Source organism: Enhydra lutris, unplaced genomic scaffold, assembly GCF_002288905.1.
Source record: "Enhydra lutris kenyoni isolate GAN:26980312 unplaced genomic scaffold, ASM228890v2 scaffoldscaffold24, whole genome shotgun sequence".
Classification (NCBI taxonomy): Eukaryota; Metazoa; Chordata; class Mammalia; order Carnivora; family Mustelidae; genus Enhydra; species Enhydra lutris.
In genome coordinates this window covers 13185388-13209843 of record NW_019154108.1, presented here as the reverse complement: position 1 = coordinate 13209843, position 24456 = coordinate 13185388, and the positions used below count along the sequence as shown (strand labels likewise).

Genomic DNA, 24456 nt, shown 5'->3' with positions numbered 1-24456 from the left:
CAGCTTTCTCCGAGCCAAGCTCTGTCCTCTCTGTTGCCCCATTGAATTCTCATAGCTTTCGCCTCCAGGGTGGTGGTCAACCTGATTTTCATGGATGAGGACCCGACGCCCAGGGGAGTTAAGGAAAGTATGGAAAGATCTGGGCTGATAAACAGACTGGATCCAGCTCTGTCTGACCTCAGACTCTTTCTACCACACCAGTGCCTCTTAAGAAGTATTTTAAGCATCTTTTATTAAAGCCTCTTGCGTAAAAGGTAGTAGCATGTCTGCCCCACTCTGGCTCTCGGCACTGCCTCTGAAGCCCTCAAGCCCCAGGGAGAGAACGGTACATCCGTATTTATCTGCATTAGCTCTGCATATTAGTTTCTGTTGTCTCTATAATGAAGTACCACAAAGTTAGTGGCTTAAAGCAACACAGATTTATTATCTTACAGCTCCGGAAGGCAGAAGTCCAAAATGGGTCTCACTGGGCTAAAATTAAGGTTTCAGCAGGATTGCGTTCTTTTCTGGAAGCTGTAAGGGAAAATCCATCTCCGTGCCTTTTCGAGCTTCTAGGGGCTGCTCACATTTCTTGGCTCATGGCCCTTTTTCCATCTTCAAAGCCTCCCGTGGCCAGTTGAGGCTTTCTCATATCTTATCGTCTGACACTGACTTCTGCCACCTCCTCCCTGTTTAAGAGCCCTGGGCGGTGTTGGGCTCACCCAGATAACGGAGGAAAATCTCCTTGTCTTAAAGTCAGGTGAGGGGCAGCTTTAAGCCCACCTGCTGCCTCAGTTTCTCTTTGGTCACTTGAGCTGTTGATAGTGCCAAGAATGAGGCACTGCTGCACACCCTGCTGTCTGCCCTCTGGCCCCCAGTCGGAAGAGGATGGATGGAGATGGCCAGACGAAGAGGAGACAGGCCAGTCTTGGAAAGATGAAGAGTTCTTTTGTGTTTCCTCTTAGAGATAAGTGCCCTGCAGACTGGGAAGTGTTCGTGATGACCTTTGGCCTTGGCTTCTCTTTTGCCTCCGATTCCTGGGGCCTTAAATCCTGAGGTCAGCCTGAGCAGGAAGGCGGACCTCAAGCAGAGTAAATTTTGGGTAGTTCCAGGGCCTGGCAAGAGCCTCCCATGCTTTTGGTGGACCCTTCTGGGTGCATCTCCTTTGTAGACCATAGAAGATCCAGACTCCGAAGTCTCAGTAGTGAGTCGGCCTGAGCTTGATGAACGTGATGACCTGATACACAATTCTCAGAGCTCATTTCCAGCCTTTGAGCCCTTGAACAATAGTTCAACTAATGGTAATGAGGACAGTAGCCACCATTTATTTCCTGGGTGCTTTCACGTACTGGGCCTGCATAGGGCTTTGTGTCTGTGCTTACACAGAGCCATCACGGCCACTCTGCGGAGGAGCTGGTTAGTCTGGAGGCATGGAGAGGTTAAGTAATATTCTCAGAGCTTCTGAGTGGCAGGGCTGGGATTTGAACCCAGGGCTGCCTCCCGGGGTGTCCTGACTCTGGCTTAGTTTCTAGATGAGCTGCTTTTCTGCTCCCAGATTCTCCCCTTCCTCTACCAGAGTTACTCCTGGACTCCTTCACCTGTTACTCCATGTGCTAAAACTACAAAGAGGGCAAATGAGGCAGGATCCACCTTCAGGGACTCAGGACATGTAGAGAGAGAAGGCAGGTTCCCCGCAGACGAACTTATCCATCCTTGTATAGAGCCTGCCCTGAGCAACCTAATGAGGGCCTTTTCTCCCTGTTAGGTGCTTTCCTGGCACTTGGTACTTTTTCTTTGTAGAATTTAAATTTAGCACAGCCGAAAGGGCATACTTATTGAATATAATTTTTTTTTCCTTTTAAGATTTATTTATTTTAGAGAGAGTGAGTGAGCACAAGCCAGGGGCAGGGCAGAGGGAGAGGGAGAGCGAGAACCCTCAAGCAGACTCCTTGCTAATCGCAGAGCCAGATGCACGGCCAATCTCACAACCCTGAGATCACGACCAGAGCCAAAATCAAGAGTCAGACTCTTAACGGACTGAGCCACCCAGGCACCCCTTGAATATAATTCTTTAACGAGTTGTTACCAACCCCCTGGACCTGCCCCCAGGAGTGCTTCTGTGAGGCACTCCCAGAACTTCGTCTTAACCCCCTTCATTGTATCTCTGATGCTTACTTCGCAGAGCACCTGGTCCATTGTGGGCGCTCAGTATTTGTACTCAGGGGGACGCGGGGGTTTGGAACAGGAATGTATGTCATTTGAGCAATTGGAATGAATGATTGAGGGTCAAGGAAATAGTAGGGCTAACAGAAATGGGGCTTCAGAAATGAACAAAAGGGGGCTTCCTTAGTGAAGGAAGTGGGATTAACCGGAGGAAGGGCGATTGCCCTGCGCAGTCCTAGCCCACGAAAGCACCCAGTGACTGGTGGCTAGTATCCTCCTTAGGTGGAAAAGAAGGGGCTGGCCAGGGAGGAGGGATGGCACCCGCAACCATGGAGAGCTCGGGATAAAAACAGGGTGCATTGGAAGCTGGGTAGCGGGGTGTGTTTGGAGTGGTGGGTTGGCGAGAGAACTAGAAGCAGATGAGGCGGAAGGACAGATTGAGTCCGATTAGGGAGGGCTTTGTGTGGCAGGGTTTAGCCTTTACAGAGTGGGGCGTATTTAATGGGATTGGAGCAGACCGGTAAGTGGGGTAAGCGGCGCCACTGGGCTGGGTCAAAGGCTGGTGTGGCAGGCTGCTGCGAGGAGCGGGAGAAGGGAGACTCAAAGAAGACTCTGAGGCCGGGTGAGTGGGCAAATGTAGATCTATTTCAGTCTGGAGGGGTGAGTAACTCGAAGAGAAGGTGCTCTTGTGCTGCAGACACATGAAGCCCCAGTGGGCGTGGTGTGTCTGGGCTGACGGCCCTGAGGCAGAGCTGAGCACTGGCACAGTGAAGGTGGGAGCCTTGAAGAAAGCCTGGGACCATGTATAGAGGGAGCTCTGGAGACTGGGCCTCGAGGAATGGCCACGTTTGGGGACCAGAAGAGGAGGGGGAGCTGGAGCCTGATGGAGGGCCTAGAGGTGGGAGCCACAGGACAGGAGGCCGGTACTGGGATGCTGAGCCTGCTGGCACTGGGCAGCACAGGTTCAGGCTAAGCATCAAACGTTCAGGATTATATTCCCAGTTTTACTCTCCAAGATAAGTAACTCCAATCCATAATCTGAGAGCCTCAATCTGTTTCCTCTCCATCAGGGGAATCCCAACCACTTACTCTCTCCAAAGGGAGAAATGAGAGCAGACGTGTTAACTGAATAAGCAGTTTATTATATCACAGTTGAAATAAAATTGAGGAAGACACTTGGCTAGTTAGTCATTATAGTCAGTTCTCCATGGAAACAACTGTATATTAATAGAATTGACAAAAATCAGCAGCCAAAGGAAAAAATATATTGGATCTCCTCAAAATGAAAACCTTAAGTGCATTAAAAGACACTACCAAGAAAGTGAAAAGACAGCCCGCAGGATGAGAGAACTTTTCAAATCACATGTCTAATAAGGGACCTGTATTTAGACTATAGAAAGAAATTTATGATCCAATAATAAAAGGACAACCCAAATAAAAAAATGGGCAGAGAATTGGAACAATGTTTTTCCAACACAGAGGACTGATAAGCACATGAAAAGACACTCTGTCATCTGTCATCAGGGAAATGCAGATCTACACTACAGGGAGAGGTGTTTGGTTGTGTTACCATGTGACCCAGCAATTCCACTTCTAGGTATATATCCAGGGGAAGTGAAAACTCATGTCCGCACATAAACCCGCACATGAATGCTCATAGCAACACTACTCATAAGAGCCAAAAGATGGAAGCAACCCACAGGTCCTTCAAATGATGAATGGTTAAATAAAATGGTATATTCACACAATGGAATATTATTTGGCAATAAAAAGGAATGAAGAACCAATATGTGCTATGTCATGGATAAATTTTGAAGATCTACGTTAGGTGAGAGAAGTCAGACACAAAAGGTCCCATGTTGAGTGATTCCATTGAATTATCCAGAATAGGCAAGTCCATAGAGACAGGAAGCAGGTTATTGGTCTCCAGGGACAAGGAGGAATGGAGGAGTGACTCCTAATGGGTATGGAGTTTCTGTTCGGGTAATGAAAACATTCTGCTAATTACACAGTGGTGATGATTGCACACCTTGAGAGTATACTAAACACTAAATATATTCACTTTAAAGGGGTAAATTTTATGGCATGTAAATCATATCTCAGAAACCCCACCAAAACAGCAAACCTACCACATCACTAAAAAGGAAAAAAAAAAAAAAGGAGACCGCTCATTCCTTCTTTGCATTCAGAATGCATCTTGGCCCCATGCTGTTTGCAAGGTAGAGTTTTGCAGGATTACGGTGGGCAACCAGTTCCCCCTTCCTGGGAATAAGAGTCCCACTGTGTTTTCAGAAATTGAATTACTCACCACATATCCCCTTACATTCTGGGGCAAGTCTGGGTTTTGGAAGCAGTGCTGTCATGGGTTTTGTAAAACTCCTAGATTACCTTTCCCAAGAAAGTCTTGTGCATTATTTTTGACTGTCTACTGTCATGAGTTTGCATTCATATAAAAGATGTATACTTTTGGGGTGCCTGGGTGGCTTAGTGGGTTAAGCCTCTGCCTTCGGCTCAGGTCATGATCCCAGGGTCCTGGGATCGAGCCCTGCATCAGGCTCTGCTCGGCGGGGAGCCTGCTTCCCCCTCTGTCTCTGCCTGCCTCTCTGCCTCCTTGTGATTTCTCTCTCTGTCAAAAAAAACTTAAAAAAAAAAAAAAAAAAAAAAAAAGATGTATACTTTTAAAACACCTTCATCCAGCTTGCCCCAGAAAAGCCAATGTTTGGTTTTTCCAACCACAGAATGCATAGGACATTTTGGCAAATGCCCAGCACCTTTTTTTTTTTTTTTAAACCGGTAAGATGGAATGCGTCTTACCAGCTTAAAATGCAAATGCATTGCAGAATTGGAGTGCCGTGGCGTGTGTGGATGATAAATAGTTTCATAGTTTTTATTTAGCTTCATGCCGATTCATGGATCAAGAAAAGGCCAGGAGAGGAGCTCACCTCGGCTTCTTTGAAACAGAGGAGCCTCTTGGACAGTATTCCCACAAGAGTAATTTGTCCAAATAGCTCTACCAAAGAAATCCAAGTGATGCAAATTGTCATGTGATCTTTTTGTGTCTTAAGTTCATTTTTTTTAGAATTTTCAAGAAGTTCCGGGGGGGGGGGGGTTCACCTCTTTCCCTAACCAAAGGCATCAAAAGTGCAACATTTCAAATCATGTTTATGTGGCTTCTCCTAGGGGGAATCGCTGCCCGCAGATGCCTGTTACTGTTCCTCTTGATTTGTGGCTTAGCCAGGAGGAAATGTCTCGAGCTTCTACTCGTCAAGAAATTATATTCTTTCTATCAGATCTTCTTTTGTCCTTGTTAGTGACTGGAACGGAGTAATCCTGTTCGCTGCTGTGCTAGGAGTCAGGACCTCGGGGCTCTCATTCTCTGCCAGTTGTAGACGCTGGGACCTGGATCACTGCATAGAGGGTGGGTTTGGACCACGTGGCCCTTTAGGTCCCTGCCAACTCTTAAAAAGTCTATTCAGATGTTATACTTAGAGTTCCTTCAGTTTTGTCTTGGGATTTTTCTCAAACCTCGTTTGGATGTCGAAAGCTGGTCCCTGTTGCTACTACAATTCGCAGGCCCTGGTGCAAGGAAATGTTCTTTATAATGTTTTGAAGTGAACCTGTGGGAGGCACCTGGCTGGCTCAGCGGTAGAGCATGCGACTCCTGATCCTCAGGGTCATGAGTTCAAGTGCCGTGTCGGGTGTGGCGGTTACTTAAAAAAAAAATCTGAAAAGTGAACCTGTGGTCCCACATGGGCCACGAGAGTTGGGGGTGCTTTCCAGGCAGAAGAGCTGTGGGTAGGTCCATGTGTACATAGACCACTACACTTTGGGTCTCATGACCCTGCAGCCCAGCTACGTGGGGCTGATCAGGAATCAGTGCCTGAGCTAAGGGAAGCCACCTCTAGGCGGGGGATGAAGGACAACAGGGTCCCGTGATGTGTGTGACAGTTTCCCTTATCCCGGATACTCTCTGGGAGGGGTACTTTGCTGGTACAGTGGAGTGCAGTCCTAGAGAAGCATGGAGAGCGAGCAGGTGGCAGAGCCACCAGGAAGCAGAAATTGACACTGTCCCTAATAACAATAAGCAGTAAAAGTTGAATCAGAGACACAGATTGAAAAAGAGTCTTGCTGTAATTCCTCTTGGAGAACTAGAGCTGCCACCTTCCATGGTGGCTCCCACTCGGTGCCCCAGGGGCTTCCTTCGGGCTTCCTGGTTCCTCACTTCTCTTTGTGGCTGTCAACATCCGTTGCCTCCGTACCCTGTTCTTTACTGCTTGGAGGAACCTCATAGACACTTCTGGGAACTTACACTTCCATGGAGTTAGACTTCCATGTAATGTAGAAACTTTCTGAAATAGTTGGCCACGAATAACAAGGGACTCCATTTGCTTTAGAGTTTCATGAGCCTGGGGTGCACGGCTCTTCTCCTGCAGGTGGAAGGTAGCTAGCTAGCCCTGCAAGACTTCGTTCCTCTGTCATTCAGGTCATTCAACCATCTAACAGGCATGGAAATTTTATTTTTGGCATTTCCCCCCTAATCTATCATTATTAAGAAATGGTAGTGCCGTGGTCTTCATTTTTGCTATCCTTATCAGTGAAGGCTTTGTTTTTTAAGGAGTAGAGGGCACATTCCATTTCTCTGGTAACATGAATGCATTAAGTGGGCACTCTGTAAAACATTTTGCAACGTTCTCATTCCTTTTAGACATCCTATAAAGTTGAAATGATTATTTCCTTTTCACATGAAGAAGGTGAGGCACAGGAGACCTAAGTAAGTTGTCCTGGGTCTTGGGGTCGTCAGGAGCAGAGCTGGAGCCCAAATCTCCGACACTAAAGCTTGTGCTTGTGACCCCTCGGCTGGATGTCTGGACTTGCAGTTTAGAAAATAAATGAATAATGAACTCCAAATTATTTCTTCATCAGAGTCCTTCTGGTGCTTTGGGCGCAGGGCTGTGTGACCTCCACAGAGCCTTTGCTGATCTCTGCCCTTCTCCCCACACCTGTACTTCACATTAAGCAAAGGAAATCTCGCAGTTTATATCCTCTTGTCCTTCTGAGTTCTTTGGCACTTTTAGCACAGATTGTCAGTCGTCCTCTCTTGGCATCTCCCTGAAGCCCCTAGTACAGAGTCTTGCACATAGATTTGTTGTTCGATTCATGTTTGTAGAAGAGTAGAATGAAGGACTTTTCTCTAACCTAAGACCCTTTGATAATTCTGTGCTGATGGTGGTGGGGTTTTTTTGTTGTTGTTGTTGTTGTTGTTTTTTTAAGATTTTATTTGTCAGAGAGAGAGAGCACAAGTAGGGAAGTGGCGGCAGAGGGAGAAACAGGCTCCCCACTGATCAGGGATCCCAACTTGGGGCTTGATTTCAGGACCCTGTGATCATGACCTGAGCCAAAGGCAGACACTTAACTAACTGAGCCACCCAGGTGCCCCTGTGGTTTTGTGCTTTTAAATAAAAGAAAATGAAATAATTATAAGCAAATACTCTTATATCTTTGGATTTGCAGTCCATTTTTTATAGGGAGCATATTGTTAGGTCCTGTTTTTAATCCAGGCTGAAAGTCACTGCCTTTTTTTTTTTTAAAGATTCATTTGTTTATATGACAGACAGCGAACACAAGTAGGCAGAGAGGCAGGCAGAGAGAGAGGCAGAGAGAGAGGGGGAAGCAGGCTCCCTGCTGAGCAGAGAGCCCGACGCGGGGCTCGATCCCAGGACCCTGGGATCATGACCTGAGCCGAAGGCAGAGGCCTTAACCCACTGAGCCACCCAGGCGCCCCAAGTCACTGCCTTTTAATTGGAATGTTTAGTCCATTTATGTTTTTTAAGTTGAAGTATAGTTTACTTATAGACCAATACATTAGTTCCAGATTACAACATGGTGATTCAAGAATTGTATGTAGTACACAGTACTCACCACCATAAATTGCCATTCGTCACCACACAAAATCAGTATAAAATTATTGACATATTCTCTATGCTGTACTTTTCATCCCCAGAACTTACTTTAAAACTGGAAGTTTGTATCTTTTTTTTTTTTTTTAATTTAAAATATGTTTATGGTTTTCCACTCATTTTGATTCAGGTTGCTTTTAGTGCTGCTTCTGTCTGAAGGAGCATCCTTCTAGAAGCTTTGCTTTTCTTCCTTATAGGTTGGCACAGGGCAGCCAACACATGAAACTGCTGTGTTTATGCATGGTTACAGATGGCAGTGATTTTATGGCATCCTGGGCATTTCCCATCCGTGAAGTAGGAATTAGAGCTCTGCACCAGGTGCTGGTGCTTATGCTTCCTTTTCTCTTCCTCCAGGGAGGCATAGAGGAGGTCCTCTGCAAGGGGCATGTTCTTGTGGGAAGCTTGCTGCCAGGAAGGCTTGAAGTTTGAATCTCTTAGTTCCTTTTTTGTTCTGTTTTGTCTTTTTAGTTCTCTTTTACCTATCACCCCTCACCCTTCTCTCCTCTGACAACCTCCACCTTGTTCTCTGTATTTGTGAGTCTGTTTCTGTTTGTTTTGTTTTTTAGATTCTGCATATAAGTGAAATCATCTAGTATTTATCTTTTTCTGTCTGACTGAATTTCACTTAGCATAAGAGGGTCCATCCATGTTGTTGTGAATGGCAAGATTTCATTCTTTTTTTTATGACTGAGTAATAGTTCACATCTTCTTTATCCATTCCTCTGTTGCTGGATACTTGGCTTGTTTTTGTATCTTGACTATTGTAAATAGTGCTGCAGTAGACATTAGAGTGCACACATCTTTCTGAATTAGTGTTTTTGTTTTCTTTGTGTAAATACCCAGTAGTGGAATGGTAGTTCCATTTTTCATTTTTTGAGGACCCACCATATTGTTTTCCATAGTGGCTGCATCAGCTTACTTTCCCACCAACAGTACATGAGGGTTCCTTTTTCTCCACATCTTTGCCAACAGTTATTTCTTGTCTTATTGATACTAGCCATCTTATTGTGGTTTTGATTTGCATTTCCCTGGTGATTAGTGATGTTGAGCATCTTTTCATGTGTCTGTTGGCTATCTGGGTGTCTTCTTTAGAAATTTGTTTTTCAGATCTTCTGCCATTTTTTTAATCTGATTTTTGGGGGGTGATACACATGAGTCGAATGCATTCTTTATATATTTTGGATATTAACGCTTTGTTGGATATATCATTTGCAAATGATATTTATTAGGTTGCCTTTTCATTTTTTTGATGGTTTCCTTTGCTATGTGAATGCTTTTTAGTTTGATGTAGTCCCAATAGTTTGCTTTTGCTTTTGTTTCCCTTGCATAAGGAGACCGGTCCAGAAAAATGTTTGCTAAGGCCAGTGTCCAAGAGATTACTGACAGTGTTTTCCTTTAGGAGTTTTATAGTTTCCGGTCTTACATTTAGGTCTTTATTTCATTTTGAGTGTACTTTTGTGTACAATGTAAGTTGTATGGTATAAGAAAGTGGTCCAGTTTTATTTTTTGCACGTAGATGTCCAGTTTCTTTGACACCATTTATTGAAGAGACTGTCTTTTCCCCATTATATATTCTTCCCTCCTTTGTTATAGATTAATTGACATGGGTTCATTTCTGGGCTATCTACTCTGTTCTGTTGACCTGTTGTCTGTTTTGTGCCAGTGCCTTACTGTTTTGATTACTATAGTTTTATAGTATAGCTTGGAATCTGGGATTTTGATACTTCTAGTTTTCTTCTTTCTCAAGATTGCTTTGGCTATTCACAGTCTTTCTCGGTTCCATACAGATTTTAGTATTATTTGTTCTAGCTCTATGAAAAATACTATTGGTATTTTAAGAGGGATTCATTGTATCTGTAGATTGCTTTGGATAATATGGACATCTTAACGATATGCATTCTTCCAATCCATGAGTGTAGTATCTTTTCATTTTTTGGTGTTACCTTCAATTTCATTCAACAGTGTCTTATAGTTTTCTTGTCTTTCACTTTCTTGTCTTTCACTTCCTTGGTTAAATTTATTGCTGGGTATTTTATTCTTTTTGATGCAATCATAAATGGGATTGTTTTCTTAATTTCACTTTCTGCTACTTTGTGTATAGTGTATAGAAATGCAACAGGTTTCTGTATGTTAACTTTGTATCGTACAAATTTACTGAATTCATTTATTAGTTCTAGTGGTTTTCAGTGGTGTCTTTAGGGTTTCCATATATAGTATCATGTTATCTGCAAAAAGTGACAGTTTCACTTCTTCCTTTCTAATTTGTATGGTTTTTAGTTCTTGTCTGATTGCTGCGGCTAGGATTTCTATTTCTGTGTTGAATAAAAATGGCAAGAATGGTCATCTTGTGTTGTTTCTGATCTTAGACGAAGAGCTTTTAGTTTTTCATTCTTGAGTATGATGTTAGTTGTGGGTTTGTCATATATAGTCTTTATTATGTTGAGGTATATTCCCTCTGACCCTTTGTTGAGACTTTTTTTTTTTATCATGAATGGATGTTGAATTTTGTCAAATGCTTTTGCTGTGTCTACTGGGATGATCATACGGTTTTTAGCTTTCATTTTGTTAATGTGGTATATCCCATTGATTTCTTTGCAGATATTGAACCATCCTTGCATAAATCCCTCTAGAATAAATTCCACTTGATCTTGGTCAATGAACTTTTTAATGTATTGTTGAATTTGATTTGCTAATATTTTGTTGAGTATTTTTGTATCTATGTTCATCAAGAATATTGGCCTGTCATTTTCTTTTTTTGGTAGTGTCTTTTGTTTTTGTTTCAGGGTAATCTGAACAGAAATCTGTTCAGATTTTTTATTTCTTCCTAATTCAGTCTTAGAAGATTGTATATTTCTAGGAATTTATTTCTTCTAGGTTGTCCAATTTGTTGGTGTATAATTTTTTTGTAGTAGTCTTTTATAATCCTTTTTATTTATGTATTAGTTTTAATTTCTCTTTCATTTCTGATTTTATTCTTTTAGTTCTCACTCTTTTTTTCTTGATAAGTCTGGCCAAAGTTTTGTCAGTTTTATCCCTTAAAGAACCAGCTCTTGGTTTCATGATTCTTTTCTATTTTTTATTTTTTTTTTAGTTTCTATTTTATTTATATCTGCTCTGATCTTTATTATTTCCTTCCTTTTATTAACTTTGGGCTTCATTTGTTCCTCCTTTTCTAGTTTCTTTAGGTGTAGGGTTAGATTGAGATTTTTCTTGTTTCTTGAGGTAGACCTGTATTGCTATAAATTTTTCTCTTAAAACTTCCTTTGCTGCATCCCAAAGATTTTGAACTGTTGTATTTCCATTTTCATTTGTTTCCAGGTATTTTTTTTTAAATATTCCTTTGATTTCTTCATTCACTGATTTGTTGTTTAGTAGCATGTTGTTTAGCCTACATGTGTTTCTGCTTTTTTCTAGTTTTTTTTTTTCCTTGTAATCGATCTCTAGTTTCGTACAGTTTGTGGTCAGAAAAGATATTTGATTTGATTCCAGTCTTCTTAAATTTATTGAGACCTATTTTGTGACTGAATGTGATCCTTTCTAGATAATGTTCTGTGTGTGCTTGAAAAAGAATGTGTATGCTGTTGATTTCAGATGGAATGTTCTATATATATATATGTTAAGTCTATCTGGTCTAATGTGTTGTTTGAAGACACTGTTTCCTTATTGATTTTCTGCCTAGATGATTTATCCATTGGTGTAAGTGGGGTGTTAAGATGCCCTACTATCATTCTATTACCATCAATTTCTCTCTTTTTGTTTGTTAATATTTGCTTCATGCATTTAGATACTCCAGTGTTGGGCATAGATATTTATAATTATTATATCTTCTTGTTGGATTACCTTATCATTATGTAATGCCCTTCTTTGTCTCTTGCCACAGTCTCTGTTTTAAAGTTCTGATTTTTGTCTGATGTAAATATTGGTACTCCAGTTTGGGGGGCTTTTTTGGTTTTTGTTTTTGTTTGTTTTTTTCTTCTTTCATTTGCACAGTAAATGTTTTTACCATCCATTCACTTTCAGTCTATGTGTCTTTAGGTCTCAGATGAGTCTATTGTAGGCAGCATTTGATGGGTCTTGTTTCTTTATCCATTCAGTCTTTTGATTGGAGAATTTAGACTGCTTACATTTGAAGTTTTGATAGCCATGTACTTACTGCCATCTTATTTATTGTTTTCTGGTTGTTGTTGTAGTTTTTTTCTGTTCCTTCTCTTGCTCTCTTCTCTTGTGATTGATGACTTTCTCTGGTGTTACGTTTGCATTCCTTTCTCTTTATTTTTTGTGTTTTTATTTCAGATTTTTCGTTTGTGGTAACCATGAGGTTCATATATAATATCCTAAGTATATAGCAACCTATATTAAGTTGATGATTGTTTAAGTTCGAACACATTCTAAAAGCATTAAGTTGTTACTCCCCCTGTTTTTATGTATATGATATCATAGTTTACATCTTTCTATTTTGTGGCTTTCTTCACTAATGTCTTAGATATAATTGATTTTACTACTTTTGTCTTTTAACCTTTATACTAGCTTTCTATGTGATTGATCTACTATCTTTACTATATATTTAATTTAACCCACGACATTTTTTTCCTTTCATAATCTGATTATGTTCTGTTCTGCTTAAAGAAGTCCTTTTAATGGCCAGGTTAGTGGTGACGAACTTTAAATTTTGTTTGTCTGGGAAACTCTCTCTCCTGCAATTCTGAATAATAACCTTGCTCAGTAGAGTTTTCTTGGTAGCAGGTTTTTTCTTTCAGCACTTTGAATATATCATGGCACTGCAATGTTTCTGCTGAAAAATCAGCTGGTAGCCTAATGGGATTTCCCTTGTTAGTAATTTTTTGCTTTTTTCTTGCTGCTTTTAAGATTCTCTCTTTGGAGCACCTGAGTGACTCAGCTGGTTATGTGTCTGCCTTCAGCTTGGGTCATGATCCTGGGGTTCTGGGATTGAGTCTTGCTTCTCCCTGTCCCCCACCTTCCTGCTTGTGCTCTCTCTATCGCTATCAAATAAGTAAATAAAATCTTTCAAAAAAGTAAGATTCTCTCTTGATCTTTTTTTAAAAAAAGATTTTATTTATTTATTTGACAGACAGAGATCACAAGTGGGCAGAGAGGCAAGTGGGGGGGGGAAGCAGGTTCCCAGCTTAGCAGAGAGCCCCATGTTGCTCGATCCCAGGACCCTGAGATCATGACCTGAGCTGAAGGCAGAGGCTTAACCCACTGAGCCACCCAGGTGCCCCTCTCTTTATCTTTAATCCTTGACATTTTAATTACTATGTCTTTTGTGGACTTCATTGAATTCATCTTATTTAGGACTCTCTGGATATCTCTTTCTTTATCCAGGTTAGATAACTTTTCAGCTATTATTTCTTCAAATAAGTTTTCTGCCCCTTTTCTCTGTCTTCTTCTGGGACCTCCATAATGCAAATGTTAGTACACTTGACGTTTTCTCAGAGGTCCTGTAACCTATCCTCAATTTTTTTTTCACTTAAGATTTTTAATATTTTCAAAATTAAGATTTTTAATACTTTGACAGCTATATCCCACTTTTAAAATTTAAATCAATTGATTAATATGTAGCGTATTGTTAGTTTCAGAGGTAGAGTTTAATGATTCATCAGTTTTACATAATATCCAGTGCTCATTACATCACATGCCCTCCTTAATGTCCATCACCCAGTTACCCCATCTTCTCACTCCCTTCCCCTCCAGCAACCCTCAGTTTCTTTCCTATGATTAAGAGTCCCATAGTTTGTCTTCCTGATTTTGTCTTGTTTTATTTTTCCTTCCTTTCCCCAGTGATCCTGTTATGTTTCTTAAATTCCACATAAGAGTGAGATCATGTGATAATTGTCTTTCTCTGATTGACTTATTTCTTTTAGTATAATACTCTCTAGTTCCATCCATGTCATTCCAAATGTCAAGATTTCATTTTTTGATGGCTGAGTAGTATTCCATTGTGTGTGTGTGTGTGTGTGTGTGTGTGTGTGTGTGTGTGTGTGTATACACCACATCTTCTTTGTCCATTCATCTATTGATAACCCATCCTCAATTTTTAAAATTTTAAAATTCTTTTTTTCTTTTTGCTGTTCAGTGGGTACTTTCCATTATCTTTTCTTCTGGATTGCTGATCCCTTCTGCATCTGCTAAAATGCTGTTGATGTCCTCTCCTGTATTTTTCATCTCAGTTACTGTATTCTTCAACTCTGGTTGGTTTTTTGTTTTTGTTTTTGTTTTTGGTTGGTTCTTTTTTACATTTTCTGTCTCTGTTGAATTTCTCACTCAGCTCATCCACTCCTATGTCTTTTGAGCATCTTTATGACTGTTACTAGGTATTTTGCTTATCTCTATTTTGTTTAGTTCTTTTTCTGAAGATTCGTCTTGTTCTTTAGTTTGGAGCATGTTTATATGTCTACTCATTTTGTTTGATCTTCAGTGTTTTCATGAATTGGGTGAAACAGCTACCTCTCCCTCTTTTGAAAGAGTAGACGTCATGTAGGGACTTACCTGCACAGACTGTGGGTGCCTGCCCGTGTGTAGCTTTGTCTGGCTGACCGGAGCTGTATTGGGTGCCAACTAGGGGTCCTTGGGTGTTCTCTGCAGGAAGCATCCTGGCAGGGAACACTGAAGTTGGTGGTGAGGATGGGATGGGGGTCTGGGGTGTGCCATGCTGGGGCCACATGGCGCTTGAGCAGGCATGGGTTGGGGGGCACCTTGGGAATATGGCTAGAGCTGGTTTGGGTTGGGAGCCTGAAGCTCACTGAGACAGTAGGTGGGCTCGAGCATCTAGCCTCTGCTCCCATCTGTGCTACCAAAGTGGAGGGGCAACATAAACGGTGGTGCTCCCCAGCACCTCTGACACCAGAGAAAATTCTTGGAATCCCCCCGACTCCCACCCTGGTTTGTCAGAGGCTCTCGGGTTATTGAATGGGTTTCCTTCACCTTTAGTCATTTAAGCCTTTTAAACCACAGTTTTTTTTCTGTGCCCCAGGATAGGTGAATCTGCTTGAGGGTCCTTTAGTGCTCTCCTCCTCTACTCCAGTCTGCTGTGTCAGGGAGGAGTGCCAGCGACTCTGTCTTTGGTTGTACAGAAGCTGTTTGATCAGCTGTCAGTTCTTCAGGAGGAATTATTCTATATCTGGTTGTAGAATTGACGTGACCATGGGAGGACATAAGTTCAAGGTCTTCCTATGTTGCCATCTTGGATCCTCCCCAGTCTGTTTACATTTAATGTAACTATTCATATGGTTTGATTTGGTTCTACCAGTTTACTGTTTTCTGTTTGTCTCATGTATTTTTTTGTTTCTCCATATTTCTTTCATGCAGCCTTTTTTTGCAGGGGGCGGGTAGCAAAGCAAAGTTTGCTTATTGAGTGATTTCTTGAGCGATTGCAAAAGTGATAGTACAAAGCTCCCAAGGAGGGAGGGGACCTGAAGGCATTGCCCTCTTGCAACTTATAAACCTTATGATGTTGTATAATTTTTGCTCTAGTAGTCTTATGTTTTAAAAATACATAAGCAGCTTTTTATTTTTACCTATGTATTTAGCATTTCAGTGATCTTTATTCCTTCCTGTATATTTGAAATTTATTTAGTGTTAGTTCCCTTTGGCTCTCAGAATTTCTTTAACGTGCATCGTGGTGCAGATGTGTTGGCAATGAATTCTTTCAGCTTTTATGTTTGAAAATATCTTTATTTTACCTTCATTTTTTGAAAGTTTTGCCGGAATTTAATTCAGGGTTGACAGAATTTTTTTTTCTTCCCGCCCTTTAAAGATGTTCTGTTGTCTTTGGCCTCCCTTATTTGTGATCAAAAGTTACTTGTCATTAGATATAATATCCTGTATGTAATTTGTCTTTTTTTTTTTTTCTAGCTACTTTCAAGATTTTTCTCTTTGCATTTGTAGTTTGACTGTGACTTGCCTAGGAAGTCACAGAATAACATATTTATTCTGTTTGACATATATGGAGCTTCTAGGATCTGCAAATTGATGTTTTTTTCCCGGGCCATTATTTTTTCACATACTCTTTGTAACCCATTTTTCTCTCTTCAGTAGATGTTGTTAGACTGTGGAATATTGTCCCACAGTTATCTAGATAGTCTCTGTACAGTGTTTCCTTCAGTCTTTTTTTTTTTAAACTTGGTTAACTTTTGTTCATTTAACTTCAACTGCACTCTTTTTTTTCTGCCTTCTTCGCTATTAAGACAGTGCAGGGAATTTTTCATTTCATTTCATTACTTTCCAGCTTTAGAATTTCTATTTGGTTCTTTTTTTAAAAAAAAAAAATTGAGAGAGAGAGAGAGAGAGAGCGAGCAGGAGGCAGGGGCAGGGACAGAGGGAGATGGAGAAACAGGCTCCCTGTTGAGCAGGAAGTCCCTGTGGGTTGTGATCCCAGGACCCTGAGATCATGACCTGAGCTGAAGGCAGATGCTTAAGTGACTGAGCCACCCAGGTGCCCCTGGTTCTTTTTTATAGTTTCTGTTTCTCTATTTCCTCTTCGTCCATTCCTTATCTATATATTTGCCTTTAATTCCTTCAAGTGCTGTAAAGTTCTTGTCTGCTGATGGCAACATCTGGGTCATCATGGCCTTGATTTCTCTTTCTTTTTTCTTGTTTTTTTTTACATGATTTTTTTTCTTTTCTTTTTTTTTAAATTAACATATATTATTTGTCTCAGGGGTACAGGTCTGTGAGTCATCAGTCTTATACAATTCACAGCGCTCACCATAGCACATACCCTCCCCAGTGTCCATCACCCCGCCACCCCATCCTTTCCACCCCTCTCCCCTCCAACAACCCTCGCCAAGTTGGCTTTGAGTTCTATAGACTACTTTTTCCATTGAGTTTGGGTCACATTTTCTTGTTTCTTTGCATGTCTATTGATTTCTGATTCAACAGAAAACATGATAACAGTGCAGTATGGAGGTTCTGGATTCTGTTACAGCCCTCTGAGGAACTTTTGTCTTAGCAGGCAGTTAATGTCATGAGACTCAAGTTCCAGACTCCTGGCTCCCCTCTCCGAGCAGCCACTGAAATCTCCACTCACTTTTTTATGTTTCCACCTGCTGCTTTTCCTCTTGGGCCTCTTGGGGTCTCCAGCCAAGAATTTGAACATATTTTATTGCAGATTTGGGGGTTCACCCTCCCCATCCTTTTCAAAGTTCCCCTTAACTTTCTGCCTGCTCTGCCCGCCCTGAACTCTGTCCACTGCCATCTGGTAGAACAGGCGAATTTATAAATGTGCTCAGGTTCATTTTCTTGCCTTCCAGGGTCGACTTTTCTCATTTCTGCCTGCTTTTGATCATTCTCCAGTGCCCTCACATAATTTTTAAGTATTTTGTCCAAATTTTGTAACTGCTGTCTGTAGGAGAGTGGTGTGACCAAGCTGCTCTGTCATTGGTGGAAGCCAGAAGCCACGCACATACCTTTTTGGACTTATGTTCACACTTCTCCTCGGCCTTGGGCTCAGCCGCTGTGGAGGGACTCGGGCTTTTTCCCCTGGGAGCTCCAGTTTCAGCCAAGGAGTAGAGATGATGCAGAGAGAGCACCATGGGAATGTCTCAGTCGGCTTGGGGTGCTGTGCCAAAGAACCCCAGGCTGGGTGGCTTACACAACATTTTTTTTTTTCTCAGTTCTAGAGATTGGAAATCAAAGATCAAGGTGCTGGCCAAGTTTTGGTTTCTCATGAGGCCCCTCTCCTTGGCTCACACATGGTCATCTTTTCCCTCTGTTCTCATGGGTCTTTATCTCTGTGTGTCTATGTCCCTGGTGTCCCTTCATCTCTCTTATGAGGACACTAGTCCTGTTGGATCCAGTCCCCACCATTATGCCCTCATTATCTCCTTAAAGGCCCTATTTCCAAGTGAAAGCACACTGAGGATTAGGGCCTCAGTGTATAAGGTTGTTGGCGGACACATAATTTAGTCTGTAGCAGAGCATGATCAAGGCTGGGGATGGTCTGGGAGCAGGCAGGAGCGGCTGAGCTATGCTGTGGGGATGGCGTCGGGACGCATCTCTTCAGCCGTCGAGTCACTTACCATAGCCATGCCTGCTGCTGCTCTCTCCCAGGCACGTTGTGAGGGGCTTGTGGTTCAGCGTGGGCGGGACTGGCTCTGCCCTTATGGAGTTCACAGACGAAGAAGGTGGGAAGACATGCAGATGGACAGTGAGGTCACAGAGTGATGAGAGAAGACATCTGGTGCCTTGGGAGCACTGACAAAGGGGTCCTCCATCCAGTGTATGGGTTGGGGAAGGCTTCCTCGAGGAGATGCGTTTCTAAACCAGAACCTGAAGTGTGAGTTAGGAGTCAGTCATGGAGGAAAAGGGCTTCAGGCCACGCACAGGGATGGGCAGATGGCGGGCGGGGGGCCCAGGGTCGAGGGGGGGCTCTGCACCCCAGAGGAACAGACAGTCATTTAGCACGGCGGGAGCCAGAGGTGCTGGAGGAGCAGAGCGGTGAGGGAGAAGGCCAGAAAGATCAGCTGGGGCCGGCTTCCGTGTTGGATTGTGACTCTGTCCCCAGATGGGAAAGAAGTGTTAAAGAGAGTAGCAGTCTCCTGCTCGGAGGCCCCTTTCTGGCACAGTAAGTGCCCGGTGAATGTTGACAGGTGCCACGTGTTATGGTTTGGGGGAGGGGGCTGAGGTGGTTGGAGGGTTGGGGGTGCGGATGGCTCGCCTCCTTGGTAAAGCAGGGGAAGGGCCGGGAGGTCGCCGACCGCCTCTGGCTGCACCTGCCGCCGGGCTCCAGGTCACGCGTGTGGTGTTGCTGTTCAGCCCTGGACAGCGAGTCCGCCTCCAGCAGCATCCGCTTCAGCAAGGCCTGCCTGAAGAACGTCTTCTCCGTCCTGCTCATCCTCATCTACCTGCTGCTCATGGCCGTGGCCGTCTTCCTGGTCTACCAGACCATCACAGACTTCCGAGAGAAGCTCAAGCACCCCGTCATGTCGGTGTCTTACAAGGAGGTGGATCGCTATGACGCCCCAGGTAGACAGCCTGCCCCGGACAGGCAGCGGGGCCCAGGTCTGGGGCGCCAGCTTACGGAGGAGCCCCTGATGCACTCCCCCACCGTGCTGGACAGCCGGGGGACGGCGGGCAGCCGGACCCGGGCACGGTCTGTGTGTAGAGGACGCGCCCAGGGAGCTGCTGTCAGTACCCAGCAGAGCGTGTCCTGTGCGGAGCTGAGGGGTGGACGGGGCCGGGTGCGGTCACTGCGTAACTGGGGTGGGCAAGGAAGGCTTCGCACGGAGCCGGATTTGAGCCCGGCCTTGACAGATGAGAAGAGAGTTTTTCTGGGAGGGGGATGAGCAGGAGCAGGGGTGAGTATAGGGAGGCGGAGGGCTTCCCTGGAGAGGATGGGTCTAGCCTGGCCTCAGCTCGAGGCTGGTGATGAAGAGCAGTGGGGGGTGAAGGGTGGCAGGGGAGGTAAAGCCACCCAGATGTGGCTGGGGCCCTGCCTGGGGAGGGGGGTCCCTGTCTTTCCTGTCCCAGTCGGGGGGCAGTCCCTGAGGAGGAGCCATCTCTGCCATAGAGGGTAGTGTCTGCCTCAGGGCTGTGAGCCTGGCCCTGGGCTCTGGAAGTGTGGGCAGGAATCGGGAGGCAGGAGCTCAGAGGGCTCTGGCTGTGCGCACAGACCGTGTGCACCTGCTCTGCCCACAGGATGCCTGACTCACCCTCTGGATGGCCTGGCCGCAGGGCAAAGCCAGAGTCTCGGGCCTTTGCCTGCGCTTCTGGAAAGTGTGCGGCTCGCAGCACCTTCGCCCATCTTTGCCTGTCTTGTGTCGGTGCCTCTTCTCTGTGGGTCTGCCTTGGTCCCTTGATCTGCGGGTGTTTCTTTCTGAGCTCGGCCTGCGTCTGGTGCCGCACACCGCTCTCGGGTGTTCTGTCACCAAGGTCGGATGGCTGCTGTCAGGAGAGCCTGGAATGAGGTGCTCTGGCTGTGGGGAGGGAGGGACCGTTGAGGTGTGAATCACACCTGGAGCCCCCCCCTCATCAGAGCAGGAGGTGAGAGGCAAAGTGAGCCGTGGGGAGTCCCACAGCAGGGAGCCTCCCAGGCAATGTGCAGGTGGCTGGTGGTGTGGGGGGCTGGCATGGCCAGGGTCCGGCATGGAGGCCCCCTTGGGGTGCGCTGAACGGGCCATGAAATAGGGTGGGTTTTGGTGTAGGCGCCAGGAAGCCCGCACCCCAGGCCAGGAGAGGGGCTTTCTGGGAAGGGGATTGTGTCTTCCTTTAGAGTAGGGCTTTCTGAGGGCAGCAGAGGTGGCTCCCCACCCTCCAAAACCTCTTCTTCTCCCTCCTCTGCTGTCACTTGAGGAGTCTTGAACTGGGGTTGTTGGTAGGAGTGAAAAAATGTGTGTGACTTGGTTTTAGGGGTGTGGGTAGGGACTGTGACTTCTGACAGTCCCTTTTTCCTGTTTGTGCCCTCTAGGGATTGCTCTGTACCCGGGTCAGGCCCAGCTGCTCAGCTGCAAGCACTATTACGAGGTCATTCCGCCTCTGAGGAGCCCCGGCCAGCCGGGTGACATGGACTGCACCACCCAGAGGATCAACTACACGGACCCTTTCTCCAACCAGACCCTGGTAACGCCTATCCCCCCACGCCAGGCCTGGGCAGGCCGCTCGGTCAGCCTGGCACCCCGCGGCCCCCTGCCTTCTGTCTGCCACAAGGCCACTCCTACTCCCTTTGTGCAGGCCCTTGGCCCCGGGCGACCATGAGGCTGTCCCAGGTGGAGTCATGGCCATGCCTGGCTGGCCTGAGTCAGCAGGGGCTATGGGGGCTTCAGCGTTCTCCGGGTGCTCCTCGGGGGTTCCTGACAGCATGGTAAGAGCCTGTCCTTGGCGGGAGGATGTAGGGCTGCGGGGTGAGGCCAGTGTGGTGTCGTGGAGTGAGTCCTGTACCTGAGTGCCCAACACAATTGCCACGTGGGGCCAACGGAATCATTCATTCCTGGGGACGGGGCCTGGGAAGCCGTATTTTGAAGTAAACAGGCCAGCGGGAAGAAGCCGGTCTGGCAACGAGGACCCCCGCCCCTGGTGGCAACCGCACAGGGTTTGGAAGGCAGGGAAGGAATTTCGTATTTATGTAAATCTTCTCTATTGCATCCCATGTTCTTGTTTCAGAGAGGACCGAACAGGGCTGAGTAAAGGTTTTCCAGATCAAAGAAAGGAAAGGGGCTTTAAGGTGGAGGCAGAAGCTGCGGGTGTCTGGAGGGGCAGGTGCCCCCCACCCCCCGCGGCGGGAGGCCAAGCTGAGGAAAGGCCTGATGACAAGGGCTCGCCTGTGGCTCCTCGGGTGGTCTGAGGTGGAGAGCCCGGCTGGGACGGTCTGTTCACGTTCGTCCTGGGCTTCCTCCTAAGATCCAGCTGAAATGATTCCCTCTCCAGCAGAAACTAGAGTAAAATAACGTTTCCATGACAGTCCCACAAACCCAGAGCAGGTATCACCAGTGGACAAGACATTTTGGGCTGGTGTGAAATACAGATCGGGTCTCTGGACCCAGCAAACGGCCCCCACCCTGAAGTCGGCGAGGGGAAAGCCTTCCGTCCGGCTCCCAGCTCCGCACCCGCCCGCGCGGAGGGCAGGGGTCAGGGGCAGCGGGCGGGACGGTCATCATGGCACTGCCCGTTGGTGGGGCCTCCTGCCCTCCCAGGGCACGGGGAGCTGCGGGGCATGACTTTTGCTTCTGGGTAAGAACATTCTCTGTGGAGGCTCGGGGAGCTTCCCCGCTGGGCGCCGGGGGAGACGGGCCTCCAGGGCCGACGGGGCACCAGGTACCGGAGAGGACTCTGTTCCCAGGAGGGAAATCTGCCGCATACGTGGCCTGCTGGCCTTGCCTGCCCGCGGCCCCGGAGCGCCAGCCACAGGCCAGCGCGGGCATGAGCGAACCCCAGGGGACACCTGTGCCCCGGACCTGTGCTCGTTGCCCTGGCCCGTCCTTCAGGTGGGAGTGGAGAGGTTCGGCTCGTTAGACGTTTTCAGGAAACCAGTGGCATGGAAGAGGACCAGGAGGGACCGACGGAATGGACTCCGTAGGGTGGGGAATGGATGCTAATTTAGATGAAGGGAAGCGTAGTTTTTAGGAACGTTAAGAGGAGCAGGATATACCCCAGGAACGCTGTGCGGACCCCCACCCCCACTGCCCACTCTGGGAAACTCCGCTGGACAGCCGGGCTGCGCGGGGGTCTTGGGGTGGCTGTTCCCCCCCAACCCCCGTGGCCGTCCCCCGGCTGAGCAGCACCGCCGAGGAGCCCCTCGCGCTCGTCCCCAGACCTGGCGGTGCCAGTGGCACCATTTGCACTCGTTACGCAGTTTAACGACCCGCTCTGAGCACCCCCGAAGTGAGGGCGCCCAAGGAGAGTTGTTGGCACAGAGACGACGCTGAAGGCCGTGCGTGCGTCTGGCTCCGGGTGATGGTTCTTCTCCAGCGGGGCTGGATGTGGCTCGTTGCTGTCCACAGCCGAGAGCTGGGAGGGCTTCTGGCCTCTCTGGGCCGTGAGGCGGGGAGGGAGGGCCAGGCGGGCACAGGAGAGCGCCCGTGGGGAAGGGGCCGTGGGAGCCCAGGGCAGCTGTGGTGTCTCTGCAGGCCCCCAGGGAGCTCCATGGTTGGAGGCATCTGTGCCCCACCGCAGCCCCTGGCCATGGCCTCTCGGCAGATTGGGCCTTGCTGGAGGTCCCCAGTGGCTGTGCCTGGCGTAGACATCAGAAAGTGTGCCCCCACCTCCCCCCACCCCCGCCTTGGAGGTTGGCTCGCATCCTTCTCCCACCCCCGCCCCCTTTGTTTGCAGCACAGCGTCTAAGAAGTGGGTCGGCTTCAGGCCATTTGCGTCCTGGCCCGTCTGTGTGCACGTGGCCCACTGGGGGCCTCCCCTGACCCGCTTCGTGAGGCTCACGATCCCCGTGTTTCCTAGTCTCCCTGGTGCCTTCCGTTCAGTGACGTTTACCTCGGTTAGAGCCGCCGGGCTCCAGGCTGTAGGACCCGTTCCTCTCCTCACCACCTGCCGTGTCCCCTGGTCCAGATGGCAAGCCCTTGCCTCCTTCGCTTTGCTCCCAGAGCATTCCCTGTGTGTTGGGCCGACACTAGCCCGAGCTCCTTGGCAAAACCACGCACCCCTAATGGACACCGTGGCTGCGGCCACAGAGGAGTCTGCTTCTTGGGAACCCGTTGGGCATGTGGGCGGGGGGCGCCAGGGGCGGCCAGCGATGGCTTCTGTCCGTCACTCTGCCATCCACAGGACAGGCTCTCGGGCCTCGTGGGCAGTCCTGGCTCACGGTGACGGGCACGTGCGGCGTCCCCTGAGTCTCTTCTGTGCATGTTCCAGGAACTTGATCACGCGGCCGCGGCCGGGCCGCTGAGACCGGAGAACTGGGGAAGGGGGTAATGGAACAGTTCGCGTTCTCTCCTGCCCCGACATGTCGCGGAAGGGCTGGGAATGGAAAGGACCAGGATCTCTTGGGAAGATGCAGCAAGAGGCCGGCAGAGTGAGGGCGGCGTTCGGTCGGTCGACCTGGAACGCCAGGAGCAAAGGGCTCCAAGAGGGGTGTTTAATTCGGGTGGAAGAATAAAGGACTGTCTGCGAGGATGCAACCGTCAGAAATCTGTATGTGCCGGACAGCATTCCGTTTGTGTATTTTAGGCAAAACCTGTTAGAAATAAGAAATAGCCGTTGCCTTAAAGGGTGACTAAATCCGTACTTTTCTCTCTCATGTTCACCGATCAAATAGACAAAAGGAGTGAGGATAAGAATTGAACAGCGTAATTCATCAGTTTAGAGTGAGTGTGTGCGTGACACTTTGTGCCTGACATCGCTCACTCTCCAGGTGTCTGTAGAGCATTGATAACTGTGACTGACGTTAAGATGGTTTTCCCCAAGTTAACCTGCAAATCCAGGTTGTCCGTTAAAAGTCCCAGTTGATGTTTCCATGGAATTTAACAATCTAGTTTTAAAATGTCCTCTTAGAAGAGCACGTGTACAGCAATCACCCCACTGGATTTGGGGACAGGTAGCAGCGCCGTGGAGGGGACCTGCCTGGTCAGATGACAGAACCGTGTAAACCCGGGGAACAAGCCCATATCTGCCCGTTGTCTGGGGAACGGGACGCAGATCCCTGTTTCATACCAGATACAAAACTGAAAGCTGGGCACATAAAGCATCTGAATGTAGAACCTTTAAAAAGTGTTCTAGGGGCGCCTGGGTGGCTCAGTGGGTTAAGCCTCTGCCTTCGGCTCGGGTCATAATCTCAGGGTCCTGGGATCAAGCCCCGCATGGGGCTCTCTGCTTGGCAGGGGGCCTGCTTCCCCTCTCTCTCTCTCTCTCTCTGCCTGACTCTCTGCCTGTTTGTGATCTCTCTCTCTCTCAAATA

At 46.8% G+C, this 24456-nt stretch overlaps 1 protein-coding gene and 1 pseudogene across 1 annotated transcript in view; one reads left to right on the top strand and one right to left on the bottom strand.

Moving 5' to 3' along the window:
* The window catches only part of LOC111150730 (transmembrane protein 206), a 37053-nt gene that overhangs the window by 5505 nt on the left and 7092 nt on the right, over nucleotides 1–24456 (top strand). Inside the window, exons 3-4 of the mRNA XM_022508297.1 lie at nucleotides 18873–19082; nucleotides 20524–20675. Of these exons, the coding sequence (XP_022364005.1) occupies nucleotides 18873–19082; nucleotides 20524–20675 (362 nt within the window). The remainder of the gene's footprint in view (nucleotides 1–18872; nucleotides 19083–20523; nucleotides 20676–24456) is intronic.
* LOC111150731 lies at nucleotides 8237–8492 on the bottom strand (annotated as a pseudogene).